Raw genomic sequence first — 26,737 nt, forward strand, 5'->3', positions numbered from 1 at the left:
TGCAAAGTTGGAAAGTTCCAAAGTTCGTTCGTGGAACACGCCCCTGGTATAAAAATGTTTGCCCTAGTTCTCAAAGTAATAACAGAACAGGAATCTACTGGCCTCAATATCCTAACAACATTATTCAATCAAATATATGTATCAGGAGAAATACCATCAGACTGGCTGAAATCAACCTTCATATCACTACGGAAGAATCCTAACACGTCTCAGTGCGATGATCAATCGTATGTGATATGTTTTACGGGTGTTAATTGAAAGCGTGTTTATTACAAAACTAGCAGATCGTGATTTTTTATTACGTCTCGTGAACATACAATATAATAATCTACTGTCAACTGTTTCGTCATTATCTATATCAACTGTCAACATACAAAAGTAAAATTCTCTAATTGTACATGTTCATAATCTTCAACATCCTCCCCACCCTGGTCGGTCGATTTCTAAGGGAACGACCAGCTGCACTGGTCTTGTGACCATTGAGCGATCCGGGAGCTGAAGAATGACTGTTCGGATTCTGTCATCTCGTCCTCGGTGCAGTTCACAAATTCGGCCTCGTTTCCACGCCAGTCTAGGCTTCAGATCCTCTTGTAAAAGTACTACATCACCTATCCGTAGTTCGGTTTCTTTTTTGATCTGCTTCACTTCGTGGTAACTCCTTAATTGAAGGAGGTATTCCCTTTTCCATCTTTGCTCAAAGTGTAAGATTAGCTTTTGTCTCTGTCTGTACACCTTAGTCAAATCTTGATAGATGGAAGTATCTGCTGTACTTGGAAGGGATATCAGCCTTTCTCCTATGAGGAAGTGTGAAGGTGTCAGGATATCAGAGTTACTGTCATCTACGGTAATAGGGCGCGAGTTTAGAGTGGCCTCGATCCCCACCAAAATAGTATTTAGCCCTTCCTCGTCTACTTGAGCTCGTCCGAGTATCTTCTTGAGGCACATCTTAGTGGACCCTACCATCCTTTCCCAGAAGCCTCCCCACCATGCGGCTCTTGGTACTATAAATTTCCATGTAACATGGTGGTGTGACAAGTGAGTTTGTACTCTTGAATCTTCTAATAATTCCTGGAGTTCGGATATTTCTTTGTTGGCGGCGTGAAACGTTCGAGCATTGTCTGAATACATGGTGTTCGGAAGTCCACGTCTTCCTACGAAGCGCTGAAAGGCAAGTAGGAATTTATCAGTTGACAAGTTAGTTGTAAGCTCGAGATGAATGGCTCTTGTCGTTGCGCAGGTAAACAACACGATGTAGCATCTCTTCTCTGCAGCTCCAGCCTTCACGAACAACGGGCCTGCAAAATCTACACCACAAACGGTGAATGGCCGTTGAAACTTAACACGGTCCATTGGCAAAGGAGCTTCTATCTGTTCACATCTCTTGGCGTGTGTTATTTTGCAGGGAAGGCATGAGTAAATGACCTTCTTGATTACTTGCCTAGCCTTCAAAATCCAGAATTCACGACGCAATTCTGATAACACAACACGAACTCCCATGTGATGAAGTCTTACGTGCGTTTCTTGTATCAATAATTTAGTGAAATGATGAGAGCCATCAAGAAGTAGGGGGTTTCGCTCATTCTCGGAAAGATCTGCAAACTGGAGCCTACCACCAAGTCGAATCAGGTTGTCTTCTAGAAGTGGATGGAATCGTGCAATCTTGGATGTAGCCGGTACCAGTTCCTTTCGTGTCAGGGCAGTAAACTCTGTACAGAAACATTCCTCCTGAACTCGGCGTATCCAGTAGAGCCTTGCAGCTTCTAATTCTGTGGTTGTCAAATGGCGTGGATACTCCACTCTTCTCCGTGTCACCTCCGCGAAACGTAAAATCCAACAGGTGATATGTATTACCTTCCAATACGAACTATATCGTAAAATATCTATCAGTGATTCATTGGCACTGATTACAAGGACTTGAGGGTTTGCCTCCTTGGATTCGGGTAGTGATACCTTCTGACGTGAGATTTCCTGTGGCCAAGAAGTGGGAGCCTCAGCAAGCCATTGTGGTCCATTCCACCATAATGAAGAGGAATTTAGATCTGTCGCTAACATTCCACGCGTCAGAAGGTCTGCGGGGTTGTCTTCACTGGGACAATATTGACACTGAACCGGCGACAGATAGTCTTGAATTTCTGTCACGCGGTTGCATACGAATGTCTTCCAGCGATTTGGGTCACTCCGTATCCAACCGAGGGTCACCATAGAGTCCGACCATAGGGTAGCTCGCGTGCTGTCAAATCCTGTTGACTGGCAAAAATATTTCAAGAGGCGGGAACCTATCAAGGTAGCCAGAAGTTCTAGTCGTGGGAGTGTAATCCTTTTAACTGGAGACAATCTGCTTTTACTGCAGGCCAAGTGTATTGATATATTATCGTCTGTTACCGTTCTAGTGTACAATGCGGCTCCATATGCTCTCTCAGAAGCGTCACAAAACACATGGACATGCGTAGCGTTTGGCATCTGTTTACACATTCCAGTCCACCTCGGGACGTTTATAAGTGACAGCTGTTTGATGCTCGAGATCCAAAGTTGCCATTTTAAGGCTATATCCTGTGGAAGAATCTCATCCCACTCTATGCCTCGACACCAGGTATCTTGGAAGATTAACTTTCCAACAATTGAGACGGGTGAGAATAACCCCAGCGGATCGTAAAATCGTGCTGTTCCTTGTAAGAGCTGACGTTTCGTGGTAGGAATGTGAGCTAGCTTTTCAGTAATTTCTCGATGATCGAAAAGGTTACAGTCCAATTCTGTGTTCCACCTGATACCTAATACTCCAGTTTCTTGTTTGATATCTCGTCTCTCAGACTGCCATACGCTCTTAAGTGGTTCTGAGTTCGTTGCCCATTTATCCATTGGTAGTCGTATGTGCCTGAGCATGGAGCTTACTTCGTAATATAAGCTTATGACCCCATTGTCGTCGTCAGCACCAGCAACGAAGTCGTCCATAAATGTGCTCTGATCTAAGAGTTCTGCTGCTGTGGGGTATGTGTTACTGCACCTTGAAGCCAGTTCACGTAGAGTCGCAGATAGAAGGAAAGGACTGCACGTAAGACCAAACGGTAGCCGCGTGAACCTGTACGTGACAATTTCATCTGCTGTTTGCCAGTTACCATCTTCCCCCTTCTGGACGTGATACCAGAAAAATCTGGTTAAGTCTCTGTCTTTTTCATCTAGGTACAGTTGCAAAAAGGCTTGAGTTCCATCTCCGACTATTGCTTTTCGATATGTACGAAAGCGGATTAGCGTTGACAGAATTTCAGGAAGGAGGTTTGGTCCTGCTTCCAGAGCGTCGTTAAGAGATGGCGAGTCTCTCTCGTGTGACGAAGCGTCGAAAACAATCCTCCATTTGATAGCTCCATTCCTCTCTTTCTTGACAGCGTGGTGTGGTAGGTAGAAAACATCGCTTAGATTATCTTCTGCAGCAGTCATTTCAACATGACCCTTCTCAATATAGTCAGTCATTTGTGAACAGTACATTTCTCGAAACTCAGCATTGTCGTGAAGTTTCCTTTCAAGTGATCTAAAGCGATTCTTGGCGTTGACGCGGTTTGATGGTAAGATAACTTCCTGTTTTCTGGGTAGAGACACTACTCTCCGCCCCTCTTTCATACGAAATGAATCGTGAAACTGTTGAAGAATGGTAGCGTCCTTCCTAGAAAGTGTTCTACCTTGCTGCTCTCTTATTCCCATGGTCTCTAAATCCCAGAATTGTCGCATGCTGTCATCTTTAGGTTCAAATTCTTGACTTGTATGAACATGATTTATAGCGACATGATGGACTGTGATTCCTGACTTGTTTCCGCTAAGAACCCAACCCAAGTTAGACGGGAGAAGTACTATGGACTCAGAAAGGCGTATTGGTTGGCCATCTCGGATCACCTTCCAGTAGTGATCACCACCTATGAGAAGTTCAATAGGGAGGTCGCTTTTATTGTCCTTGGGGTCTGCTAATTGCAACGTTCGGGCGCATGATAAAGAATAGACATCGTGTGGAACAGCAGGATGTGGGGAATACTTGTTTTCGCTCTCGAAAGCTGTTATCATTATATTAGTTTTCGACCACACGCCACTGATGTTAAACTGGACAACCCTACGTGTTGTAACCGTGTGTCGATCACACTCAAATGCCGTAACAGACAGTTTCCTTTTTTCGACAACAGTAAGCTTGAGCTGATCCACGAGGCTTGTTTCGATAAAACTGGACTGACTTCCAGCATCTAAAATACACCGTGTAAGTTTGGTCAGTCCAGTCGGGCCAGTTATCCAAACCCGAGCAGTTTGAAGATACGTGAAGTTGGAGGGCGTGCTTACATCTATCTTGCCCACCGCTACAGCTTCTCTCTCATCTCCTCCACAAATTGACACGTGGTGTGTCTTCTTGCATATGGAACATGATACCTTATTCTTTTTCGCACAGTCTTTAGAGTGATGGCCTCGTCTAAGACAAAGGAAGCATCTGTTCGCTTTCTTCAGTTTTTCAGTTCTCTCCTGGTTGTTCGTTATTGTTTGACAATCTTGACCCCAATGACCTCGATTCTCACAAAAAACGCAATACGGTTCTGTGACTTGTTTGATATTCTTTCTCTTCGGCTTGTTAGGTCTGGTGTTAACATGGAGAGCCGCTGCCGTCGGAGTATAAGTAGTCGAAAATGGCCGGTCGCAACGTATCTTCTGCGTAGTCAAGGCACACTCCACCTCTTCGTTCAAAAACTGCATTAGACGCGATATACTGCTTTCCGGTATTTCCAACCTCTTGGCGTTAAGTAGCCATCGGCGACAAAGATCGTCAGGAAATGCGCGAAGAATTTTAGGGGCTAGCAGTTTTCCATAGACGTCTACATCTTCACCTAGTGCTGTCAGCGCTTGAATCCGTCGGTGGCACTCAATATACGTGGCATTGAGAATTTCAGGACTGTCGGAATGTGCAGGTTGCAGATGCTCCAAAAAATCCAGGTGGGATTGAATAATTCTGTTTTTATCCCCATAACGGGACTCCAGAATCTTCTTCACCTGTTCGTAAGTATCGGCCGTTACTGATATTCCATCCACCAGATGTTTGGGTTCACCGTCGAGATATCCTCGAAGGAATACATGTTTGTTTATCACCGATACCGCTGAGTTCTTGTCCACCGAAGCCTGAAATTGCTCCCAGAACCGTGGCCATGATTCTATGTCTCCTGAAAAGGTCTCTATTCTAATAGTAGGAAGCTTAACTTCGGAAGTAGCTATGGGTGACGTAGTAGTAGCTGAGCAAGCATGTGCGTCTTGTGAATTCTTTGCCTTTATAAGTTTATTAGCCTTCCGCATTGCACGTTTAGCACTGTCTATGTAATTTTCACAGACTTGTATATCCTCGTCATAGTCGTCGTTCTCAATCAGATCGTGTATAGCATCATCTAGAACGATTAAGCTCTCAAAAGTGTCTTTAAGGCGTTCCAAGCAGTGTTCTACATCGTCCAGCGCCGCAGTATCGCTGAAATCATTTATCTGTTTAGTAAAACGTGTAACGTTGGAACGCTGAGTAGTGCGTTTCCTTTTTAGCTTGTCAAGCGAGGACTGAGACATTCTTTCTTGTTAGTCGGTTAGTGTAATAATGTTCCGTGAATTTTCTCGTGACGTGTGACAATGTGTTTTCTTTTGTAGTTACAGAAATGCTCAGGAGATAGCGCTAGTTGTCACCCTGTCGTTGTTAGATTCTCCTAGAGATTATGACCTCTTTGCAGGTTATATGATAACAACATGGCGGCTAAAATATATTGCAATCAAATATAATATTTTGAGATGATTGAAAATCAAGGAGCACTCAACCGTGTATAAAAGCAAGTTTTTAGTGCTCTAACAACAATCAAAGTAGTATTAATGCCGTGTAAGTACTTATCTGTTCCCTTGTCGTAGTGAAACGTAGGTTGACGAAGGGGCCGATAGGTACAGTTTCACAAGTTTTTCAATCAACACCTTATTACGTATTACACAAGATTAAAGATTGTTGTATGTTATTTTCTCCTGTATTCCGTTTTCCCGGGGTTTCGGCACCATGATATGTTTTACGGGTGTTAATTGAAAGCGTGTTTATTACAAAACTAGCAGATCGTGATTTTTTATTACGTCTCGTGAACATACAATATAATAATCTACTGTCAACTGTTTCGTCATTATCTATATCAACTGTCAACATACAAAAGTAAAATTCTCTAATTGTACATGTTCATAATCTTCAACAGTATGATAAGTTTAATGTCTTACGAGCTCAAAATATTCTTGCGAATCATTCACACTAGAATATACAAAAAATGTGAATCCCACATGGATCAGAATCAGTTCAGTTTCCAAAATGGCATTTGTACACGTGAGGCACTGTTCTCGTTAAATGTGTTGTTACAGAGGTGCAGAGATATGAATGTTGATGTCTACGCCTGTTTTATAGAATATAAAAAAGCTTTTGATTGTGTCAGGCACAATAAGCTGATAGAGATCCTGAGATTAACAGGTACTGACTCCGGTGACTTAGGTATAATCAGTAACCTGTACTGGAATCAGTTTGCAAATGTCAAAACTGATCAAGGAAACTTCTGAAACTACTTCGATCAGCAAGGGCATCCGCCAGGGTTGTGTACTGTCATCTCTGGTGTTTAACATTTACTCAGAGGAAATCTTTAAAGAAACACTGGCAGACTATGGTGGGATCAAAATTAACAGGAAAATCATCAACAACATCAGATATGCAGATGATACTGTTGTCATAGCTGACGACATGCCTGCCCTTCAGTGCATGATAAACTCCTTAGTTCAGCACAGTGAAGAGTTTGGATTATATGTTAACCCCTCAAAGACGAAACTGATGATGTTCTCTAAGAAGACAATTCGGAGACGAATCTCACAATAAAAGATAAAATAGTTGAACAAGTGTCTTCTCTCAAATATCTGGGTACCATCTTGGCTGACCAATTTAACTCCAAACGGGAGATAATATCTAGAATTGAGCAGGCCAGGAAACAATTCATTAACAAGAAGAAATTCTTTGTGAGGTCAGATCTCAGTCTCCAACTACGAATTCATATGATCCACTGCTATATATTTTCTGTTCTCCTATATGGTTGTGAAAGCTGGACTTTGAATCCAATCACAGAAAAACGTATTGATGCCTTCGAAATGTTCCTGTATTGCCGTCTCTTGTGGATATCCTGGGCAATGAAAATCTCAAATGCTGAGGTCCTTCGTCGGATGAAAGAGCAAAAAGAACTACTGATCACCATAAAACAGAGGAAAACAAAACAATGCCCAGGACATATCATGAGAGGTATCAGTTATTACAGCTTATTATCGAAGGAAAGATACAGGGGAAGAGATCTGTTGGGAGAAGAAGAAATTCATGGCCGAAAGACCTTCGAAGATGGCACTGCTGTATTTCAGAAGTGGCATTCCATTTGGCGCTGTCAAGATCAGAGCTAGTTACGTTGATCGCCAAGCTCCGCTCGGAGACGGCATCTTAAGAAGAAGAAGTGGACTCTAGAACAATGTATACACTAAATGGCAAAATACATTCTGGGACACAGCCAGATGAACAGTATGATGAACAATCCATCAGTTTTTTGGGACTTGTGGCACGTATAAAAGGAACTGGTCGCAATGCTACAAAGGATAATTGGTACACTAACATGCCTTCAGCTCAACAGTTGAAATTAAAAAAAACCCTAACTATCGTACCTGATGTAAAACCTTCAATTATTGTGTTTAATATATTTTAATTATACTTGAGGCTAAATTATCTTTTATTAAATGTTAATTATGATTAATATACGATTTCCCTGTACATAGGTAATATAAAATTGTATAACCTCATATACGTACTGTGTATTGTTTAAACTCAAAATCTATAGAGTCGATAGCGGTAGGAAATTCCATAATGTTCGTATGTCAGACTTATTGTACTGTAATTTGGTACATATGAAAGGTTCTAGAAACTTACTGTAAGCTTTTATTATCCAGATACATGTAGAGACATTACGAATGTTGTAGATATTTCCATGTACATTTTTATACATTGAAAGAACATTCGAGTACCCATTCGACTAGCTGGTCGATCGATGTTTCGAGTGTGTTTCATTAGAGTGTTGTAAGAACTCTTCCAGAAGTCGAGAGTATGTTATAGTGCGCGCGTCAGTGTTGTTGATATCTGTACTTGTCAGAATCGACTTCAGGGTATTCCGCTATTGAGTGTTGTATATAGTGTCATTTGCTACTGTGTATAGTTGTGTGTTGTGACGTACAGTGTAAATAAAGTAATTTATACAAGGAAGTGTACGTGTTCTCGTGTGATATTTATTTACGTCAAATAAAATCACAACGTAGAATGATAAATTGGCGACCGTGACAGGACACTTCAAGACTCAGCAATGAAGATCGACCAAATGAGCTTGGTGATGTTACGAAAAGCGCTGACATCCCGAGGTTTACCAATGGCTGGAAGCAAAGCGAACTTACAAGAGATGCTGCGCCAGGATTTGATAGACAACAGAGAGGACCCAAGCAGTTTCGACTTCGAAGTCACCTCAGAGGAAGAAACCAACAATCGGGTATGCAGTATGTTCGCACAACTAATTGCTTTAATTCAGGCCCAGTCCGAAAAACTCGAGGGTAAAATCGAGCCCCAGTCTGAAAAACTTGAGGTTCAGCCTGGAAAAATCGATGCCCAATATGAAAAACTCGGGTGGAAAATCGAGGCCCAGTCTGAAAAACTCGGGTGGAAAATCGAGGCCCAGTCTCAAGGAATAAAGGACCAAATCAAGTCGCTGGACAACGAAGTACGAGCCGCAGTGGAGCCCGTAGTTCAAGGCACAGCGGAAACAGCGAGTGCACTGTGTGAAAGCACGACAGCTCTGGAGACACGGGTGAAGCCAGCAAGCAGTGATGGCGGCTCCAGCGTCGTTCAGATGGCAACTCCACGGGACGACGGGATCATTGCCGCAATGGTGGAGTCTGTAGTTCAAGGCCCAGTGGAAACAGCGCGTCCGCTGTGTGAAAGTACGACAGCTCTGGAGACACGGGTAAAGCCTGCAAGCAGTGATGGCTGCTCCGGCGTCGTGAAGATGGCAACTCCACAGGACGACAGGATCATTGCAGCGATGGTGGAGTCCGTAGTTCAAGGCCCAGTGGAAACGAGTGTGCTGTGTGAAAGCACAACAGCTCTGGAGACACGGGTGAAGCCCGCAAGCAGTGATGGCAGCTCCAGCGTTGTGAAGATGACAACTCCACGGGACGACGGGATCCTTGTGGCGACGGAGACCAACAAACGGGGTGTCACGTAACCAGGACACTAGTCTCGGTACAAAATCATATGTTGGTAGGAACGTTGAATTCAGCACCCCGGAAAAAGAGGAGAGTCAACGGGACCAAGACCACGATGTGCGAGCCTCTCCCATGCATCACACCGGTGGACTACGAAGACGCGTACGTCCTGGCAGAACACAAAGGCATGACCAAGGGGAAAGTCAGTGGAGTGTCGACGGCCACGCGAGGACCTGCGGATCATTGCTACAGAGGACAGGGACACTGTCAGCCAGACCCAGCGGATCCCCCATGGGAAGGTGGTGGGCACCGATTGAACTATCTAGCTGCGATATGTTGACTTCAAAAACGCCAACGAGAAGACAGTGTGATTGAGGTAGTCTAGGTGTAATTTGAATAGTGAGGACTAAGAAAGACGTAGAAATAGATATACGGACACCTAGATATAATTTAAAACCTAGAATAAGGAATGTACAGGATAGATATTGAAGATTTTAGGGGGGATAATTGTCGTAGGTACGACATCATAACCGACGTAAAACCTTAAATTATTGTATTTAATATATTTTAATTATAGTTTAGTTAAGGCTAAATTATCTTTTATTAAATGTTAATTATGATTAATATATGATATCCCTGTGCATAGGTAGTATAAAACTGTATAACCTCATATACGTATTGTGTATTGTTTAACCTCAAAATCTATAGAGTCGATAGCGGTAGGAAATTTCATAATGTTCATATGTCAGACTTATTGTACTGTAATTTGGTACATATGAAAGGTTCTGGAAACTTACTGTAAGCTTTTATTATCCAGATACATGTAGAGACATTATGAATGTTGTAGATATTTCCATGTACATTTTTAAATAGTGAAAGAACATTCGAGTACCCATTCAACTAGCTGGTCGATCGATGTTTCGAGTGTGTTTCATTAGAGTGTTGTAAGAACTCTTCCAGAAGTCGATCATTCTAGATGGTTGATCGAATAGTATAAATATCGAGCTGTCAAGTCAGTGAGCCAGTCAGATCATTGGACTCGAGTGAGTGAGGCGGGGAATTCAAGAGAGTATGTTATAGTGCGCATGTCAGTGTTGTTGATATCTGTACTTGTCAGAATCGACTTCAGGGTACTCCGCTATTGAGTGCTGTATATAGTGTCATTTGTTACTGTGTATAGTTGTGTGTTGTGATGTACAGTGTAAATAAAGTAATTTATACAAGGAAGTGTACGTGTTCTCGTGTGATATTTATTAACGTCAAATAAAATCACAACGTAGAACGATACATTGCGATGGAACAAGAAGGAAACCCTCCGGAAATGTTATCAAAGAAATTAGAAGTGAAAATTAGCCTCTTTGCCTTTCAGACAGATTTAACGCTGGTGCATATGTGCCAAGGAAAGGCAAATGCGTACTTCTTTTGTTAGGTATGCATGACTCTGCAGAGATTGATTATGAAACAGGAGATGATAGAAAACCATCTATGATAGATAACCTTTTACAATATTACGAAAGGTGCTGTTGAGACAGTTGACGAAATAAGTTCAACATATGATGTGACAAGGAACTGCAAACGATGGCCTTAGGGGTATTTTTTCGACTCCTGAATACAGGAGCAATAAATGCCTGTGTGGTGTATAAATCTTGCAGAACAGAGGTGAAGATAAAAACGAGACTCTTCTTGAAAACACTGGCCACGGAACTGATAACGTCAACCCTTGCTAAGCAAGCGACGGAGTCTTCTCTTCTACGAACGACCTGAGTAAAGTCATCAAGAATCGCAGAAGTGATTACACCAGAGAATTCCAAATAACGAGAAAGGATGAGCTCATCAGGAAGATCCTTCATTTGACCCCGCAATAAAGACAGGAAGACATCAAAATATTGTAAGAAGTGTGAAAAGTGGGTTTGTGTTGACCATTCAAGTATTATGTGCCAGGTATGTCTTGTAAATGACACAGAATAAGCCTGTTATGAAGCGAGTTTGTTCTCAAGATGAACTATGGTCTTATCATATACCTACAGAGACTTACTGCTTTTGTGTTAACACGGGCTTTTCTAACAATTTCTGGGAAACAAATATACATTTCAAATTTTTAATGATATTTGTTCAATGATAAGATTATTATAAAAATATTTAAGTGAAGAAAACAAGTTTATATATTCTATGATTATATTAATTTTTGGTTTGGTTTCAGTTGACATTTGTTCTACATGGCTCGTAGTGTATCTGAAATATAATATTTTAAAAAATAACTGAACTTGGTCATTTTTAGAACAAAATTATTTTGGGGTGAGTTTCTACCCCGTGCAACCATCAATGTGTCAGAAAAGGTGCGACTAACGCAGGGTTAAAGATACATCAAGTAAAATCTTGGACTTGCAAGTTCTTCTGCATTTTCTGTGTCAATTCTTAGATGGATTTATATTTCCTTTAAATGTCATTTATTTTATTTTGCATGTCAAGATAGGCATGTCAAGATTCTTTCTTCTATTAGTCCCATTAATATTGAAATTCCCCATCAAAGAACATTTTGTTCGCCAAGTTGTTTCCAAGGAGTCCCTCGCCTATCATTCTTGCATATTCAGTTCTCTACTCTTTTCTATAATTGTTAAATTTGAAATTGTTTATTGTAAAAATTATTGTTGTTAATATATCATTTGAAAACTACTGGGTTTCTTCCCTTTAAATCAACTACTTTCTATACCTACAACTTTGTTACGCTTAACCCATCTTTCAAAGTTCAAATCCATCACCTGGTATGCTTATACCTTTGCCACACCTATCCCATCTTCTGAAAATATTTAGTTCTATCCTTGGAGATTAATTTTTCCACTGACTCAGCCAATTCTACATTCTTTCTTCTATTAGTCCCATTAATATTGAAATTCCCCATCAAAGAACATTTTGTTCGCCAAGTTGTTTCCAAGGAGTCCCTCGCCTATCAAATGGGAGTGCGACTCCGTTACTCCCATAAGTCTGAGGCTCGCCTGAAACGTTCTGAGCTCGGCAAATTCTGTGAAGTAGGATGCTACCCTATTTAAACATAGTCCCAGTGAGAATCTCTCCTCTAATGGGTTTGTGTAACCTTTACTACAGTGGTTACACAAAAACAAAGCACTAAACACAATAAGGGGGGGAAGTAAGAACAACTACACAATATCAGAAAACACTACACACTCAGCGAAACATCAGCTGGACTACGCAGATCTCCGCCAACAACATAATACGTAAATATCAGTAGGGCCAACTAGTGGACAATAAACCAGGAAGGTGGAAGGAACTACGACCTACTGAGGGCATGGACATGGCTTAGGTTGCGGTTTCCGAAATAATTCGCCGTGATCCTTAAATTTGAAAACTATTATTTACAAGTGAAATTTTACAAATACATTCCGAAACAAAATCCACCAACTTACAACTTACGAACTATAAGCTCCGTGATACACACACATATCTTAGAAGTTCTTTGATAATGGCTTCACTACAAGTTTCAAACTTCAAACCAACTATACATCTAGTTACAAATCCAGTTGTACAATGCAATTTAGTAGGTTGTACAAGGCAATTTAGTAGGTTAAAAGCAACGTAAAAAGCAATTACAATTTACAGTGAAGTGAACTTACTCTCCCAAACTCTAGCGTAGATCAAGTGACACTGAACTACCAGAGGCAAACCCCAAGGTAAATATATTAAATTATAATCTACATATTTACTGAAACAAGAAATGGGAATGCCTCGAAAACAAACAGGCAAGCCCGGCTGAAAAGCTAAGGCCTCATAAATAATTAATTTGGCGAATCTAGGTTAGGCTAGGGCAGACTCCTATACGAAATAGCAACCGAACATTACGGAAATTTTAGCCGAAACGGAATTCAAGAGTGCTTACCCGAAGGTGGCCCATCGCGGTAGCAAAGTGTCGTACACGCCGTAAAACTTCAGACAGACCAAGACAGACTAAGGCAGACCAGGCCAAGACAAGACCGAATTATCACGAACGCAGCTTCAGGCATTTTCTAACTATTCTGGAAATGGAAGATTCGCGAACGTGCGTATTCGAGAAGTTTAGTTAAAGTTTGCGACTGAAAGTAGGAATTGTGATTGGTGAAACTAGGTGGGGATGGGCGGACTCATGCATTCTGATTGGCTACTCCAAGGCCTGGGTTTACCTATATATAGAAAGCGAAGCTGCGTTCGTAATAATTCGGTCTTGTCTTGGCCTGGTCTGCCTTAGTCTGTCTTGGTCTGTCTGAAGTTTTACGGCGTGTGCGACGCTTCGCTACCGGGATGGGCCACCTTCGGGTAAGCACTCTTGAATTTCGTTCCGGCTAAAATTTCCGTAATGTTCGGTTGCTATTTCGTATAGGAGTCTGCCCTAGCCTAACCTAGATTCGCCAAATTAATTATTTATGAAGCCTTAGCTTTTCAGCTGGTCTTGCCTGTTTGTTTTCGAGGCATTCCCATTTCTGATTTCACTAAATATGTAGATTGTAATTTAATATATTTACCTTGGGGTTTGCCTCTGGTAGTCCAGTGTCACTTGATGTACGCTAGAGTTTGGGAGAGTACGTTCACTTCACTGTAAATTGTAATTGCTTTTTACGTTGCTTTTAATCTACTAAATTGCATTGTACAACTGGATTTGTAACTAGATGTATAGTTGGTTTGAAGTTTGAAACTTGTAGTGAAGCCATTATCAAAGAACCTCTAAGATATGGGTATCACGGAGCTTATAGTTCATAAGTTGTAAGTTGGTGGATTTTGTTTCGGAATGTATTTGTAAAATTTCACTTGTAAATAGTATTTTTCAAATTTAAGGATCACGGTGAATTATTTTGGAAACCGCAACCTAAGCCATGTCCATGCCCTCAGTAGGTCGTAGTTCCTTCCACCTTCCTGGTTTATTGTCCGCTAGTTGGCCCTACTGATATTTACGTATTATGTTATTGGCGGAGATCCGCGTAGTCCAGCTGATGTTTCGCTGAGTGTGTAGTGTTTTCTGACATTGTGTAGTTGCTCTTATTCCCCCCCCTTATTGTGTTTAGTGCTTTGTTTTTGTGTAACCACTGTAGTAAAGGTTACAGTTTGGAACCACAGTGGATTGTATAATCGTAGCTGCCTGAGCACAAGGAAGGCCATGACTCGGAATATGTCCAAGATGCCCACTCTCCCATCCCATAGCAACCGATATTCCGACTCTCATGACCACTTACTAGGTCACTCTGTCATTGCTCATGGTTCATGAACTAGGACGAGACTACAGTAACCCACACCACAAACCACCAAATTGATACTTTGACAAATTTTTTTTTTGTAATACTAAAATACCGATAAATAAAGCTTCAGGTTTAACAAATTTGAACTTGATATGATCCTATGTTTTTTTTATAATAAACACATAAGTAAAATTCTATGTCAATGTTGATAATTTTGTGGCACTCCAGGTGTTTTCCAGTATTTGGCTGACACTTCCAGTGTCCCATATCCCTTGGCAATTAACATAAAAAAATTAAAATTATACATTTCACCTTTAAAGATTTTAAGTTTGAAATGTTAGTAAACATCATTTACAAGGTTTGTAATGTATTAAGGACTATGTTATAATATTGTTAATTAACATTTAGTATGGTGTTGATCAAAAGAAATTCAATGAAGAAGCCTTAACAGAGGATGGAACATGCATTCAATTCATTCATATCCTAAAGGAAACTACTCCTCGCTGCAACCACATTTGTCTCTCCTCTGTTGAACATTTCAAGTCAGCATATTCTTGAAATTCAGTCTGTTGACCACAGAATCCAGATACTTCTTCCTCTCCTCTTCTCTTCTTCCCTTGAACTTTTCCTTCCAACATGGTAGTGAATTTGGTTTTTCCTCCTTTCTATAGCAGAGATATTCTCCCTAGTTTCAGCTACTTCTTTACGGACCCTTTCATTAGACCTTTTCTCTGTCCAAATTACTTTCAGCATCCTCCTCCATATCCACATTTCTATTACTTCCAGGCATTTTACATAATGTTTTATTAAGACCCATGTTTTGCAGCCATACAACAAAACATACCACACGGACATTTTGACAAATTCTTTCCTCGTTTTAATGTTTATGTTCCTGTTTGTCAGAGCTGTTTCATGTTACTGAAGGCTTACTTAATTAGGGCAATTCTCCTCTTGATTTCTGTGATGCACCTATTGTCCTGGGTGATAATGCTTCCCAAGTAGAAAAATTGACTGACTTGCACGCTTTCATCACCTATCTTAATGTTGGTTGGTATCTCCTAATATGATTTCTTAACAACTAATAATTTTGTTAAGTATTCAGTTTCAATTTTTATTCCTGCAGAGCTGATGTCAAAAGTTTTTTTTTTTTTTTGGAAATATCTGAAGCCATCTCTTTTTAGTTTCAACTCAGTTAATTTATTATAACTGTTAGGTTCTTCAGTCTGCCAAAACTAATACTGATTAATACATTTATAAACTACCTAAAAAAGAAAACATTTATGGTAACAGCATTATACCTGAAAAAGAAACAACTTAATTAAAATATAATGGCATGTTTTGTTCTTAAAAGAACATCATCAGATTCTATCAAAACATACTCAAATATTTATGTTTATTTCTGTTTAAATTCTTATGAGCTTGAAATCTGGAGTTTATCTCAATGAAGTCCTGCATTGTCTCCACTTCAGCATATACTGTGAGGTGTTTGAAAAAAACATTGCTCTGTCACTGGTTCGAGTCCAACTGGCTACCAGTTTGTTGACCTTCTGCCACGTCACGCCCCTTCCCCTGACTAGGTCACTGACATAATGTATTTTACTTTTAGGTGTTTTATTGTTAATGCCCCCCCTTAGTATTATGATTGTTGTTGTCATCATTATTATTTTTTTGTATTACAATAATTTTGTAAATTATGCAAGGATTCTTAATGAGCATCTAATGGTCAGCCTATTATACCGGTAATTTTCGTTATTTCATTTCCGCTTACTTCAACTGTTTAGGAACAGTACTTGCAGTTTTTATTATTATTATTATTATTATTATTATTATTATTATTATTATTATTATTATTATTATTATACACATACATGACAACTCACACTACCTCACAGACATCAACACAGACTTAAAAATTTTACACATTGATAATAAAAGCAAACCATTGCATGTTAAAGAAGGTACCAAAATTTGCATCATAAAAAAAACTAATCAAGCCAACCTAAATTACCACGCATACAGAACATTCACCCCTATTTGCACTACTTAATTCTAGATACAAGAACAATAATAATTTAAAATATATGAATTCTAAACAACATACCACACTTTCTGCATTAGCGCTTAATGTAGGTTACTGACTTAAAAGTCTGGAATGTGAGTTAGGATATTCTTATGCCGTAAATTTACGCAGCATCTTGGCCACCCCAGATGTTTTAGTAGGTAATACATTTATCAATACAAATAATGTCTTACAAGATAAACTAAAATAAACTTGTAGTTGTCAAGAACTCGAACTACTTAACGTCACTGGCTTTCATACATAGCACCATCACAATAATCTCTAGCACAATCCATGACACGCCATTTTTTTTCTCTCCTTTTGCATGTGAATAGCGCTGTATCAGAAGAACTTCACACAGTGCCGAATTTTAAGACCATGAGAACATCATAAAGAGAATTTTATTACGGTTTTAACATGAAGGACAATGAAGTTGCTTCAGCAGGACTTGTCAAGGATACAAGTAGCCTTAGTAATTTGTCAAGATGTTTAAACGAAGTGCCTTGTCCTCATTGTGGTTCTTCGTGGGTTCCAGGGGTCTTGCGATCTATATTAGCAAGTCACATATTAATGTACTTAGAGGAAATTCTGAGCCACCCCGTATCAAGAAGGATAATCGACACGGCTCCTTGAGATGTACACTGACTGAGCAAATGTCATGGCATAGCGGGCCACTGATGCGCAGGTGTGTTGTCTGCGCACCACACGCCCCCTGTGCCAGCGGCAGTTGTATAGGAGACCTTGTGAGCAGTGGTTGTGCATGTGACAGGTGTAACATGGAACGTCGTCACGAGCTGACACCGTTCGAACGGGGTATGGTGGTCTGTGTCCGACGGATGGGAAGTGCGATTTCGGAAGTGGTGCGGGAATTCGGCTTCACACAATCAACCATGTCTAGGGTGTATCATGAATGGTTGAATGCGGATGTCACCATCCACAACAGACAAACGACCAGCCGTCCAGCCACCCTTGATGACCGTCACCGGCGACATCCGAGATGGATTGTCAATAGTGACAGGCGGACAACCGTGCAACAAATCATGGTTCAATTCAACGCAGGCTGTGCTAGACACGTCTCCCTGTGGACAATCCGTAGGATCATGGGTTCTATGGGGTATGGGAGCTGGGTACACGGGTGCCACTGTTAACCCAACGTCATTGGGCACAACGACGCGCATTTGCCGCCAGTCACCAGGGATGGACACTGGAACAATGGCGTAATGTGATATGGTCGGACGAATCACTATTTCAACTGCACCATGCCGATGGGGGGTACCGTGTATGGCGCAGACCATATGAAGCGATGGATCCCGCCTGCCTCGAAGGTGTGGTCCAGGGTGCTGGTGTGTCTGTTATGGTCTGGGGTGCATTTGCCTGGAATGGAATGGGTCCCCCTAGTTCTTCTGGAAGAGATTTTGAATGGGCGCGGTATGTTGAGCTGCTCGAAGACCCTCTCCGCCCATTTTTGGCCTCCAAGCGCCCAGGGGGTTCTTCGGTGTTTCAAGATGATAACGCGCCGCCACATCGCTCCCATGTCGCCTGGGAATGGTTCCAGGAACATGCAGTGGAGGTCCAACAACTGCCATGGCCATTCAGGAGCCCCAATATGAACCCTATCGAACATATCTGAGATGTCCTAGAACACAGGCTGCGTGCCATGGATCCTGCACCCACGAACAGACCAGCATTGGCGGCCGCTCTGCAAACTATTTGGTGTCAGCTGCGTCCAGAGGACTACCAGGGACTTGTCGACTCACTTGCACGACATCTCACTGCAGTTTGCAGGGCCAGAGGAGGTCCCACATGCTATTAGGCGACTTTTTTGCTATTTGCTTTACGTCGCACTGACACAGATAGGTCGTATGGCGACGATGGGATAGGAAAGGCCTAGGAGTTGGAAGGAAGCGGCCGTGGCCTTAATTATGGTACAGCCCCGGCATTTGCCTGGTGTGAAAATGGGAAACCACGGAAAACCATCTTCAAGGCTGTCGACAGTGGGACTCAAACCCACTATCTCCCGATTACTGGATACTGGCCGCACTTAAGCGACTGCAGCTATCGAGCTCGGTATATTAGGCGACTATCCCATGACATTTGCTAAGTCAGTGTATACCCATTAACAGTCTGGAAGTGAATAATTGGCCACTATAAAGAATTGGTCCGTTTCTTGTTAATTTAAAATCTGGTGTCCCTGTTCTGTGTCGAGTGCCTACAGGTGCTCACTCAACTGTAACTGACGCCTTGTGTGAAGCTGTTCGCCGTGTGGTGGATACCAACGATACCAGTGCCTGGCGTGATGATCTTTTTCCTTTTGCTGCTCTCCGTGTACCTCAGAAATGAGATGAGGTAACCAACGTTATATTATGGGTTAAACTGAGAGTTTGAGGTTGGAATGATGTCCACCGTGACGCCATTCTCTGTCCTTCTTTACATGATAGGATGTCTCGCACTTTTCTGAGTTCAGTCAATGTCAAGAACATGGAGAAAAAACTTGCCGATGGTGATGTTCGTGGAGCAGTTCGGCTGCTTATTTCTGATGACACTGTCACCACACCTGATGCACCTGTTTTGAAAGCCCTTCGTGAGAAACATCCTGCCCACTTAGGTCCAGTCGTTCTTCTGGATCCTCCGAATACATCAACGTTTACACGATACTGTATAGGCTTTTGGACTTATGGCGTGTCAAGAAAATGAGGTGAAATTCTTTATGTTTCGCAGAGAACTGTGCTTTGTGTCATCAGAAGAAAATCTCAACTGTCCACGAGAAAGGCTTCTCTGCAAAACAAAGAATTTCACCTCATTTTCTTGACACGGCATAAGCCCAAAGCCTATACAGTCTCATGCCTATAAGTACGGGCCGTGAAAGCATCAATGCCTACATCAACGTTTTTGTTCCTGGAGTGATGACCACAGAACTTTTTAATGCCATCTCTTATTTTCATTCTGGATCTGCTGGTGAATTGGATGGCCTTTGTCCACTGGACCCGAAAGACCTTCTCTAATGACAAGAGCATGATTCTAAGGAGCAACTCATAAAATCTCTTCGTGGTTTACTTGATCTCATCATTTCTGGCAGAGTCCCTTTGGAGGTTTGCCCACTATTTTTTGGTGCCTCACTCACTGCTCTCAAGAAGAAATGTGGTAGCATTTGCCCTATTACTGTCAGTACCATTTGGCGTCGAGTGACTGCGAAAATCTTATGCTACAGAACCCATACACCAGCTAATGACTCCTTATCTCCCCACCAACTTGGAATGTGTGTTCCCAATGGAGCTGAAGCTGCTGTCCATGCAACACGTATCTATTACTCGTCTCCTGATCAGTGATATAGATGTTGATTCCCACAGGGAACCTAAAGTGTCCGAAAGCTTTAGTCAAATTATACTTTTGTAATGCTTGTAACAAGTTGCACCATGATGCTATGTTATTGGCAGTGAAGAATGATTTTCCTTCACTCTGTCCGAATGTCTATCAGTGCTACTCCCAGTCTAGTGACCTTTTCCTTGGTGATGAAATTATACTTCCTCAATGTGCAGTTCGACAAGGTGATCCACTTGGTCCTGCTCTTTTCGCAATACTCTTCAGTCGACTGTCAACTCCATTAATACAGAGTTAAATATTTGGTATTTGGATGATGGTACCATTGCTGATGAAGCTGACTTCGTTCCTTCATCTCTGGATGACATTCGCACACAAGCTTCAAACATTGGTCTACATCTTAATTTTTCTAAGTGCCAGGCGGGTTTTCTCTGTGTTCATCAGGAACAAGCTCAGATACTATGTGAGAAGTTTAATGTTTCTGCCCATGGAATTTGTCTTTTAACAATATCCAATACTTGTCTACTTGGTGCAGCTCTATCCCCTGAAACTCTGTGCAGGATATTGGCTGAAAAGACGACAAAACTTAATTTGTTAATTTCATGTCTTTCCATGGTTTTTCCATATTCAGCCTTATTTTTGCTCCATGCTTCGATTTCCACCCGGCGACTGATGTTCTTCCTGCATTGTTCTCCATCTTGGCGCGAGTCCCCACTGTTGGAGGAATTCTATTTTGTGTTAAAAACTGGCCTCGAAACCATCCTCAATTGCTCACCAAGTGACAATGGTTACAGGTTTCTCTTCTTTTTTGTTCTGGTGGCCTCGGCATTCGCTGTGCTGTGGATTTGGCGATTCCATAACTTGGAATGTTTTTCCATGGTTCTCTTCGTCTTGTCGAGACTCTCCTTCACCTGGTGGATGCCTGGATCCTGATACTGCTGTACAAGAGAGCACATCTTGGTGGTCAAGCTTAGTCGGCGTAGTTCCCCCTGATATTAGCAAAAGAAGTATTCAAGCTGCCTGAGATGCTCCTCTTATCAGTCATATAAGTCATCTCCACTCGCTTCTGCAGCAACCAATTAGCAGTCTCCAAGACAAAGCCCGTCTCCTCGCTGCTTCTCCTGAATCTGGTGCATGGCTCCAAGCATTACCTTTGCTTTCTCTTGGTCTTCATCTTTCTAATGAAAATTTCCGTATCACTGTGGCTTTACGTTTGGGAGCAGCCATCTGAGAGCCTCACCAATGCTCAGCTTGCGGTGCCTATGTTGATCACAGGGGTCTACATGGCCTTTCCTGTTTGAAAAGTAAAGGCAGACACATACGCCACTCCACTATAAAGGCTGTCATGTTGTGGGCACTGATTCCAGCAGAAGTTCCTTCCATACGAGAGTCCACTGGCTGCTGCTGTTTAGACAGTAAAAGACCAGACGGAATGACACTTGTGCCATGGAAAAGGGGTAAATTTCTCTCGTAGGATTTTAACTGTGCTGACACGTTCACCCAGTCCAACCTTTCCCTTTCGTCTTTGAGTGCTGGAGCTGGAGGTGCAGCCGCGAATAGGGAAAATGCTAAAAGAAGAAAATAGCGATTTGTTGGACAAATTCTTCGTGCCAGTAGCCATTAGATCGAGTGGTACCTGGGGTAATGAAGGCCTTAATTTGATCAAAGAGGCTGGCCAACAGATTGCTTGGATCTCCAGCGATAAGCAATCAACTGCTTATCATATTCAGCGCATCAGCATAGCCCTAATGCGTGGTAATGTCAAATCCATTCTCAAGACACTACCACCAGGTAAAGAGCTGGGTGTAAAATGGGTCTTCTCTCCCTCCAGTCCAGTCCTATATACTTCATGGTCTTAAAGAGATGCTTCCAGTTTACTTAATTGAAGGCTTTCTCTATATCCACAAATGCAATGTATGTCTTCCTGTTAACACTCAGCCTTTTCTCTAGAATAGTTCTTAGTGCTAGGAGAGCTGCTCTTGTTCCCTGTTGTAAAACCAAACTGATCCTGAGATGAATATTGTTCAATTTTCTTTTTAATCCTGTTTGTAATGACATTAAGCAGTATTTTGGATGCGTGCGATAGCAGTGTTAGTGTTCTTGAGTTGGAACACTCAGTGGCATTTCCTTCCTTCGGTAAAGTAACTGTCTTGCCTTTAGTAAAGTCTCCAAGAATTTCAACATTATAATATCATCTTGCAATGATACTGTACAGTTGTTTCATTATTCCTCCTATTCCCTTGAAAAATTCTGCTGGTATACCGTCCCGTCCTGTTGCTTTTTTTTTTGTCCTTAAACAGCTTTAGTGCTAGGTCAAATTCCTCCCATGTGATTATTGGTCCAATATTGACTTCTTTCACCATCTGTTCAGGTTCAAAATAGTCTTGAATCACGATTACTTCTTTATCATAGTACTGGTCTTCAAGGTATTCCTTCCAGTGTTCTGCAATATCTTCACTATCTATAAGTAGCAGTCTATTATCTTTTATAACTGTACTTTCTGTTTTATGTTTATATTGCAGTGATTTGATCATGCCATATGCTTCATCTGTTCTTCCTCCTATTATATCATTCTCTATGCTCTGCATAATTCCCTTCATCCATTCTTCTTTTGCCTCCCTACATTTTGCCACAATGTGATTATTTTTCTGTACTGATTATAAAACTAAAAATTATTGACTGATGGATCAATGATTAACTTTTTTTGAAAGTTTGATTAGTAAATACAGATTCATATCAGTCTTCTTTTAATATTATATTATAGATGTGGCTTTGAGATGAAGAAATCTGGCATCTTATCTAGTCCATTTATATTCAGCAGGCGACAAATTATGTAACCAGGCTGGCCAAGGAGTGTCGAAATATGACATACTGTAAATGCTCCTGAGAAAACCAAGCTGTGTGTGGGCAAGCATTATCTTGCTGGAGAAGGGCTGATAAGCACTCAGCCAAGAAGAGCAGCCAAGGAATTTGCAGAATTTCTGGTAGGTCAATTATACCTGTAACACAACTGATGTATGATAATCAAATGTGAAAGCTCCCTAGATCATCTTACCAATAGTAGTTGATGAGTTCCACTGTAATGTAAAGGAAAACATTGTAGCACTCACCTGTAGTCTTCCAAATTTTGGTGCAGAGGACATCCACTCCAAAAGAAAAAGGTAAATCATTGCTACAAACAACACAATGCTAGTCCAACTTGCTAAAAACAGAAGCAATGGTGTTGAAGTGCTCATTGTAGAAAATGTGGAAATTTTAGAGACTGCACATTTGCCACTGCTAGGTATAAGGAAATGCTTCTCATATAAATAAGATGCACTAATGAAGTTTTCACATATCTCTAGAGATAGACATAGCCTTCTGGATGAGTTTTTGCTAGTCTGATAACCAAATAGTACTCATTGGGGGTCGTTGGGGTAGTCCAGAACCAGTTTGGATTTGGTTAACTTTACATATCCCAATGCTGTTATAAAGATCCGAATGTGAAGTATGAAGAGACCAAGTAATGGGCAATTTAGCGTGCCATTTACACCATCTTTTCTAACTTGATTATACTCTCTCAGCTGTTTGTACTGATGTTTCATACCTTTTATGTATACTCATTACATATACATCATGCTGGGCAAGTACTGTGCATGTAATATCACATCCCTTTAGGATTGTTTGTATACGGTGCACTAAGAATGACTGAAACACCCTCATAGGAGTAAATTTCCACCATTTGCTGTTTCTTCCAATGGCCTTTCAAATTTTGTTGATCATTTCTAGGTCATGGAGCAAAATTTTATTGAATTGGTCTTGGGTTCTCATTTGATTAATATGATTTTTTTGCAAATTCCAAAATTCATCATACAAAAGAAACTAAGCCTCACCAATAAACAGTGCTAATTCATGGCTAAATCCCCATCATTTAAAAAACTGAAGGAACCATCCGTAATAACACAGTCTCAAGGCTGGATTTCTTGGGGTTGGAAAAATCTTTATTCCTATGCAAAGGCTTTGTCTTTTGGTAGCCCTCTGAGAAGAATCATATGAAACATCTCAACAAATATTCTTGGAGACTGGGCTAATTCTTTTTATTTACCAGTGAACCCACGTGCATTGGCACCCGCACACCCGCACACCAAGAAACTGCTTATAAAATTGTCTTCCAAACTCTCTCAGCACTTTTGTGTTGTAAAAATCTAGAGCACAGAAACTTACCCTCTAACTGGAATTTCTCTCCCTAACATAAAAAGAAAGTTAGCTGCAGCACTTGAGAAGAAACAGGCCACCAATCTACCTGTCAGAGACTTTAATCTCAAAGCAGCATCTTCCCTCAAGGGCCTGCCGTATGGTACATGGAAGTCACAGAATAGCTGAGAATGGAAGTTTCATGCCATGAGGCCAACATTGAGATATGGGATATGCTCAAAAGTAGCTACGAGTTGTGCAACTGTGGTAATTTACAGTCATGAGATCACTTAATGGTTTGCCACTTGATGAAGATCACATATTAAAAGAGAAGACCTTAAGCCACAACTGCTGCAGCACACTGGTGAAACACTACTGTAGTGAAGAAAGAAAGAAAGAAAAATATAATAAAATCTCCATAACATTTCACAAAACAATTTGAAGAAAAAGAAAGTAATATACTACTGATAAGAAATAAATGAAGGAGTTAGAAAAGACACCCAACACATTCACATAAATAGAATAAGAGAGAGATTCAAGAACTTATTACTCACCATTTTCTGTAATGTGGTCACACCACGAGATGTTGACATGGGTGAGAGTGGGACAGCCATCAGCCAGGGCCTTCAACGAAATATCCGAGATGGCAGCACAGGATCCCAAGTCCAATCGTTGGAGCTTGTTGCAGTGACGGCCCAGAGATTGACACGTGCTGATGTAAGTGATTGAAGGGTACCATTATCAAACTTATCTCCTTCAATTCAATATACCGTATTTACTCGTGTAATTTTCCTGTTGTTTTTAGCAAAAAAAAAAAAAAAAAAGGGGCAAAGGGCAGGGGAGAAGGGGGGAGAGGGAAACTATGTGAATTTAATAACGAATCTAAAATATAAATGAAATTCCACCACTTTTTCGGTGTGGTCCTTCAGTAATAGCTGCCACACAAATGACCTTCGCAGAGAAAAGTTGTTCCTCTATATGAATTTACATAGTCACCCTCTGCTTGCTTTACTCTAAGATATATACTGCTTTGCTTTGCAATCTTCAGCACCATCAAATGTAGCTTTTTGTGCAAAACTGGCATTTCTTATCTCAATCCAGTTACATATTTTAAGAGTTCTTAATCAACATCTGGATTTTGGTCCCAAACTGAAAAGACTGTCCTCTTGGCACAATGCAACCGTTGCTTTTTGTCCACCTCAGTAGCATAATGTTTAGAGCTATTAGCCACCATCCTCAGAAGCCCAGGTGCAATTCCTGATATTACCATAGATTTAAGAATGGCAGGATTTGTATGTGGTTAAAATGGTACATACAGCTGCCTGGTTGAAAAGAGCTGCACTACCTCAGGATGAGGCCATGAATTTACATTTACTGTTCCTTTTGTTAACATCAGTAGTGCAAATGTGACCACTCTCTGCAAAACTCATTTGCTGTACCATGATTGCCATTATTTTCTTTGAAAGCGGTCAGTGTTACTTTAAACTGTGTGAAACAGCTGATTTTTCAAACCAATTGCTAAACACTATTCACTTGCATATGTAAAAATAATTAGCACAGAGACCGGTATATGTTATAGACCAAGTGTACAACAAGCATTCTAGCGATGCACGCACAGACCAACACTATCATAAGATATTAGAATCATTCCGAATATGATGGTTTTCCCTTTACAAAAGAAACATTAAGTGTATCCTCCTAATTCACTACATCATATAGTTCTACCATTGATGGAGTAATCAAATTCAAACATGTTTCAACTCGTTTCAGCCATCTTCAGTGAAAAGGGCGGGGGTGAGAGGGTTTGAAGTAATTTACATAATACAAGCTAAAAATGTGCAAAAAACATAATGAAGGAACAAATTAAAAAACAAAAGAGAAACATGACTGAAATAAAAACAGCACAATATACAATATTTACATCATCATATGAAGCAATAAACAACTCGCCGCGATAAAATTCAGAGAAAGCAAGGGTTAATACAAAACATAATTGAATCTAAAAACTGTGTTAACCTAAGAAGAAAAGAAATGAAAACAAATGATACAGATGGAAACGAACAATAAGTGCACATAGTGAGGTTGTGGACCTCTTGGGCTCAAAAATTTTATAACAATTCAAAACAGGATGAAATCACTGTGTTGAAAATTCAGGCCGAAAGTCAGCCTTTGTAGAAACACCATCACGTTGAATGGCTAGGAGGGAACGGGAGCGAAAAAGTTTGAGAAACCAAGCCTGAGATAACATGCAGGCGAAATGAATGTGACAAGTGATGGAAAAACGCTGATGACATTTAAAACTTTCAAACAGCAACATTCTCAATTTCTTTTCAATGTAGCGGTCCCGTTCTATTACATGCTCCGGATATATATGTGTTTTTTCTTACCTTGTGCATATTTCAATAACTCTGCTCATATAGACATTGAACTGCTACGTTTTCCGTCCATCTGCTGCCTTGTCTGCCTCATGACTGTTTGTGCTCGCTCCCCTCTCCGCGCCAACTCCTGACGTCACCTATTTCCAGTACATTCCACACCTGCCCTCTCCGGCCTATATATCTCGCCGCCTCGCCTTGATCGGCGATCAGGTGTGTGTTTCATGTTGTTATAAGCAGTGGGAGTTTATATCGTTCGCACGGCTGGTCCGTGCTGGTTTTATAACCTGTGTGGAACTTTCTTC

General features: G+C 41.0%; 1 protein-coding gene across 6 annotated transcripts in view; it reads right to left on the reverse strand.

Moving 5' to 3' along the window:
* The window catches only part of LOC136874049 (F-box/LRR-repeat protein 20), a 458,706-nt gene that overhangs the window by 123,870 nt on the left and 308,099 nt on the right, over window positions 1–26,737 (reverse strand). For all 6 annotated transcript variants that reach the window (XM_068227643.1, XM_067147555.2, XM_068227641.1 and 3 more), the window contains one exon: window positions 24,612–24,769. In XM_068227643.1, the coding sequence (XP_068083744.1) occupies window positions 24,612–24,769 (158 nt within the window). The remainder of the gene's footprint in view (window positions 1–24,611; window positions 24,770–26,737) is intronic.

Source organism: Anabrus simplex, chromosome 5 (genome assembly GCF_040414725.1).
Source record: "Anabrus simplex isolate iqAnaSimp1 chromosome 5, ASM4041472v1, whole genome shotgun sequence".
In the NCBI taxonomy this organism is placed as follows: Eukaryota; Metazoa; Arthropoda; class Insecta; order Orthoptera; family Tettigoniidae; genus Anabrus; species Anabrus simplex.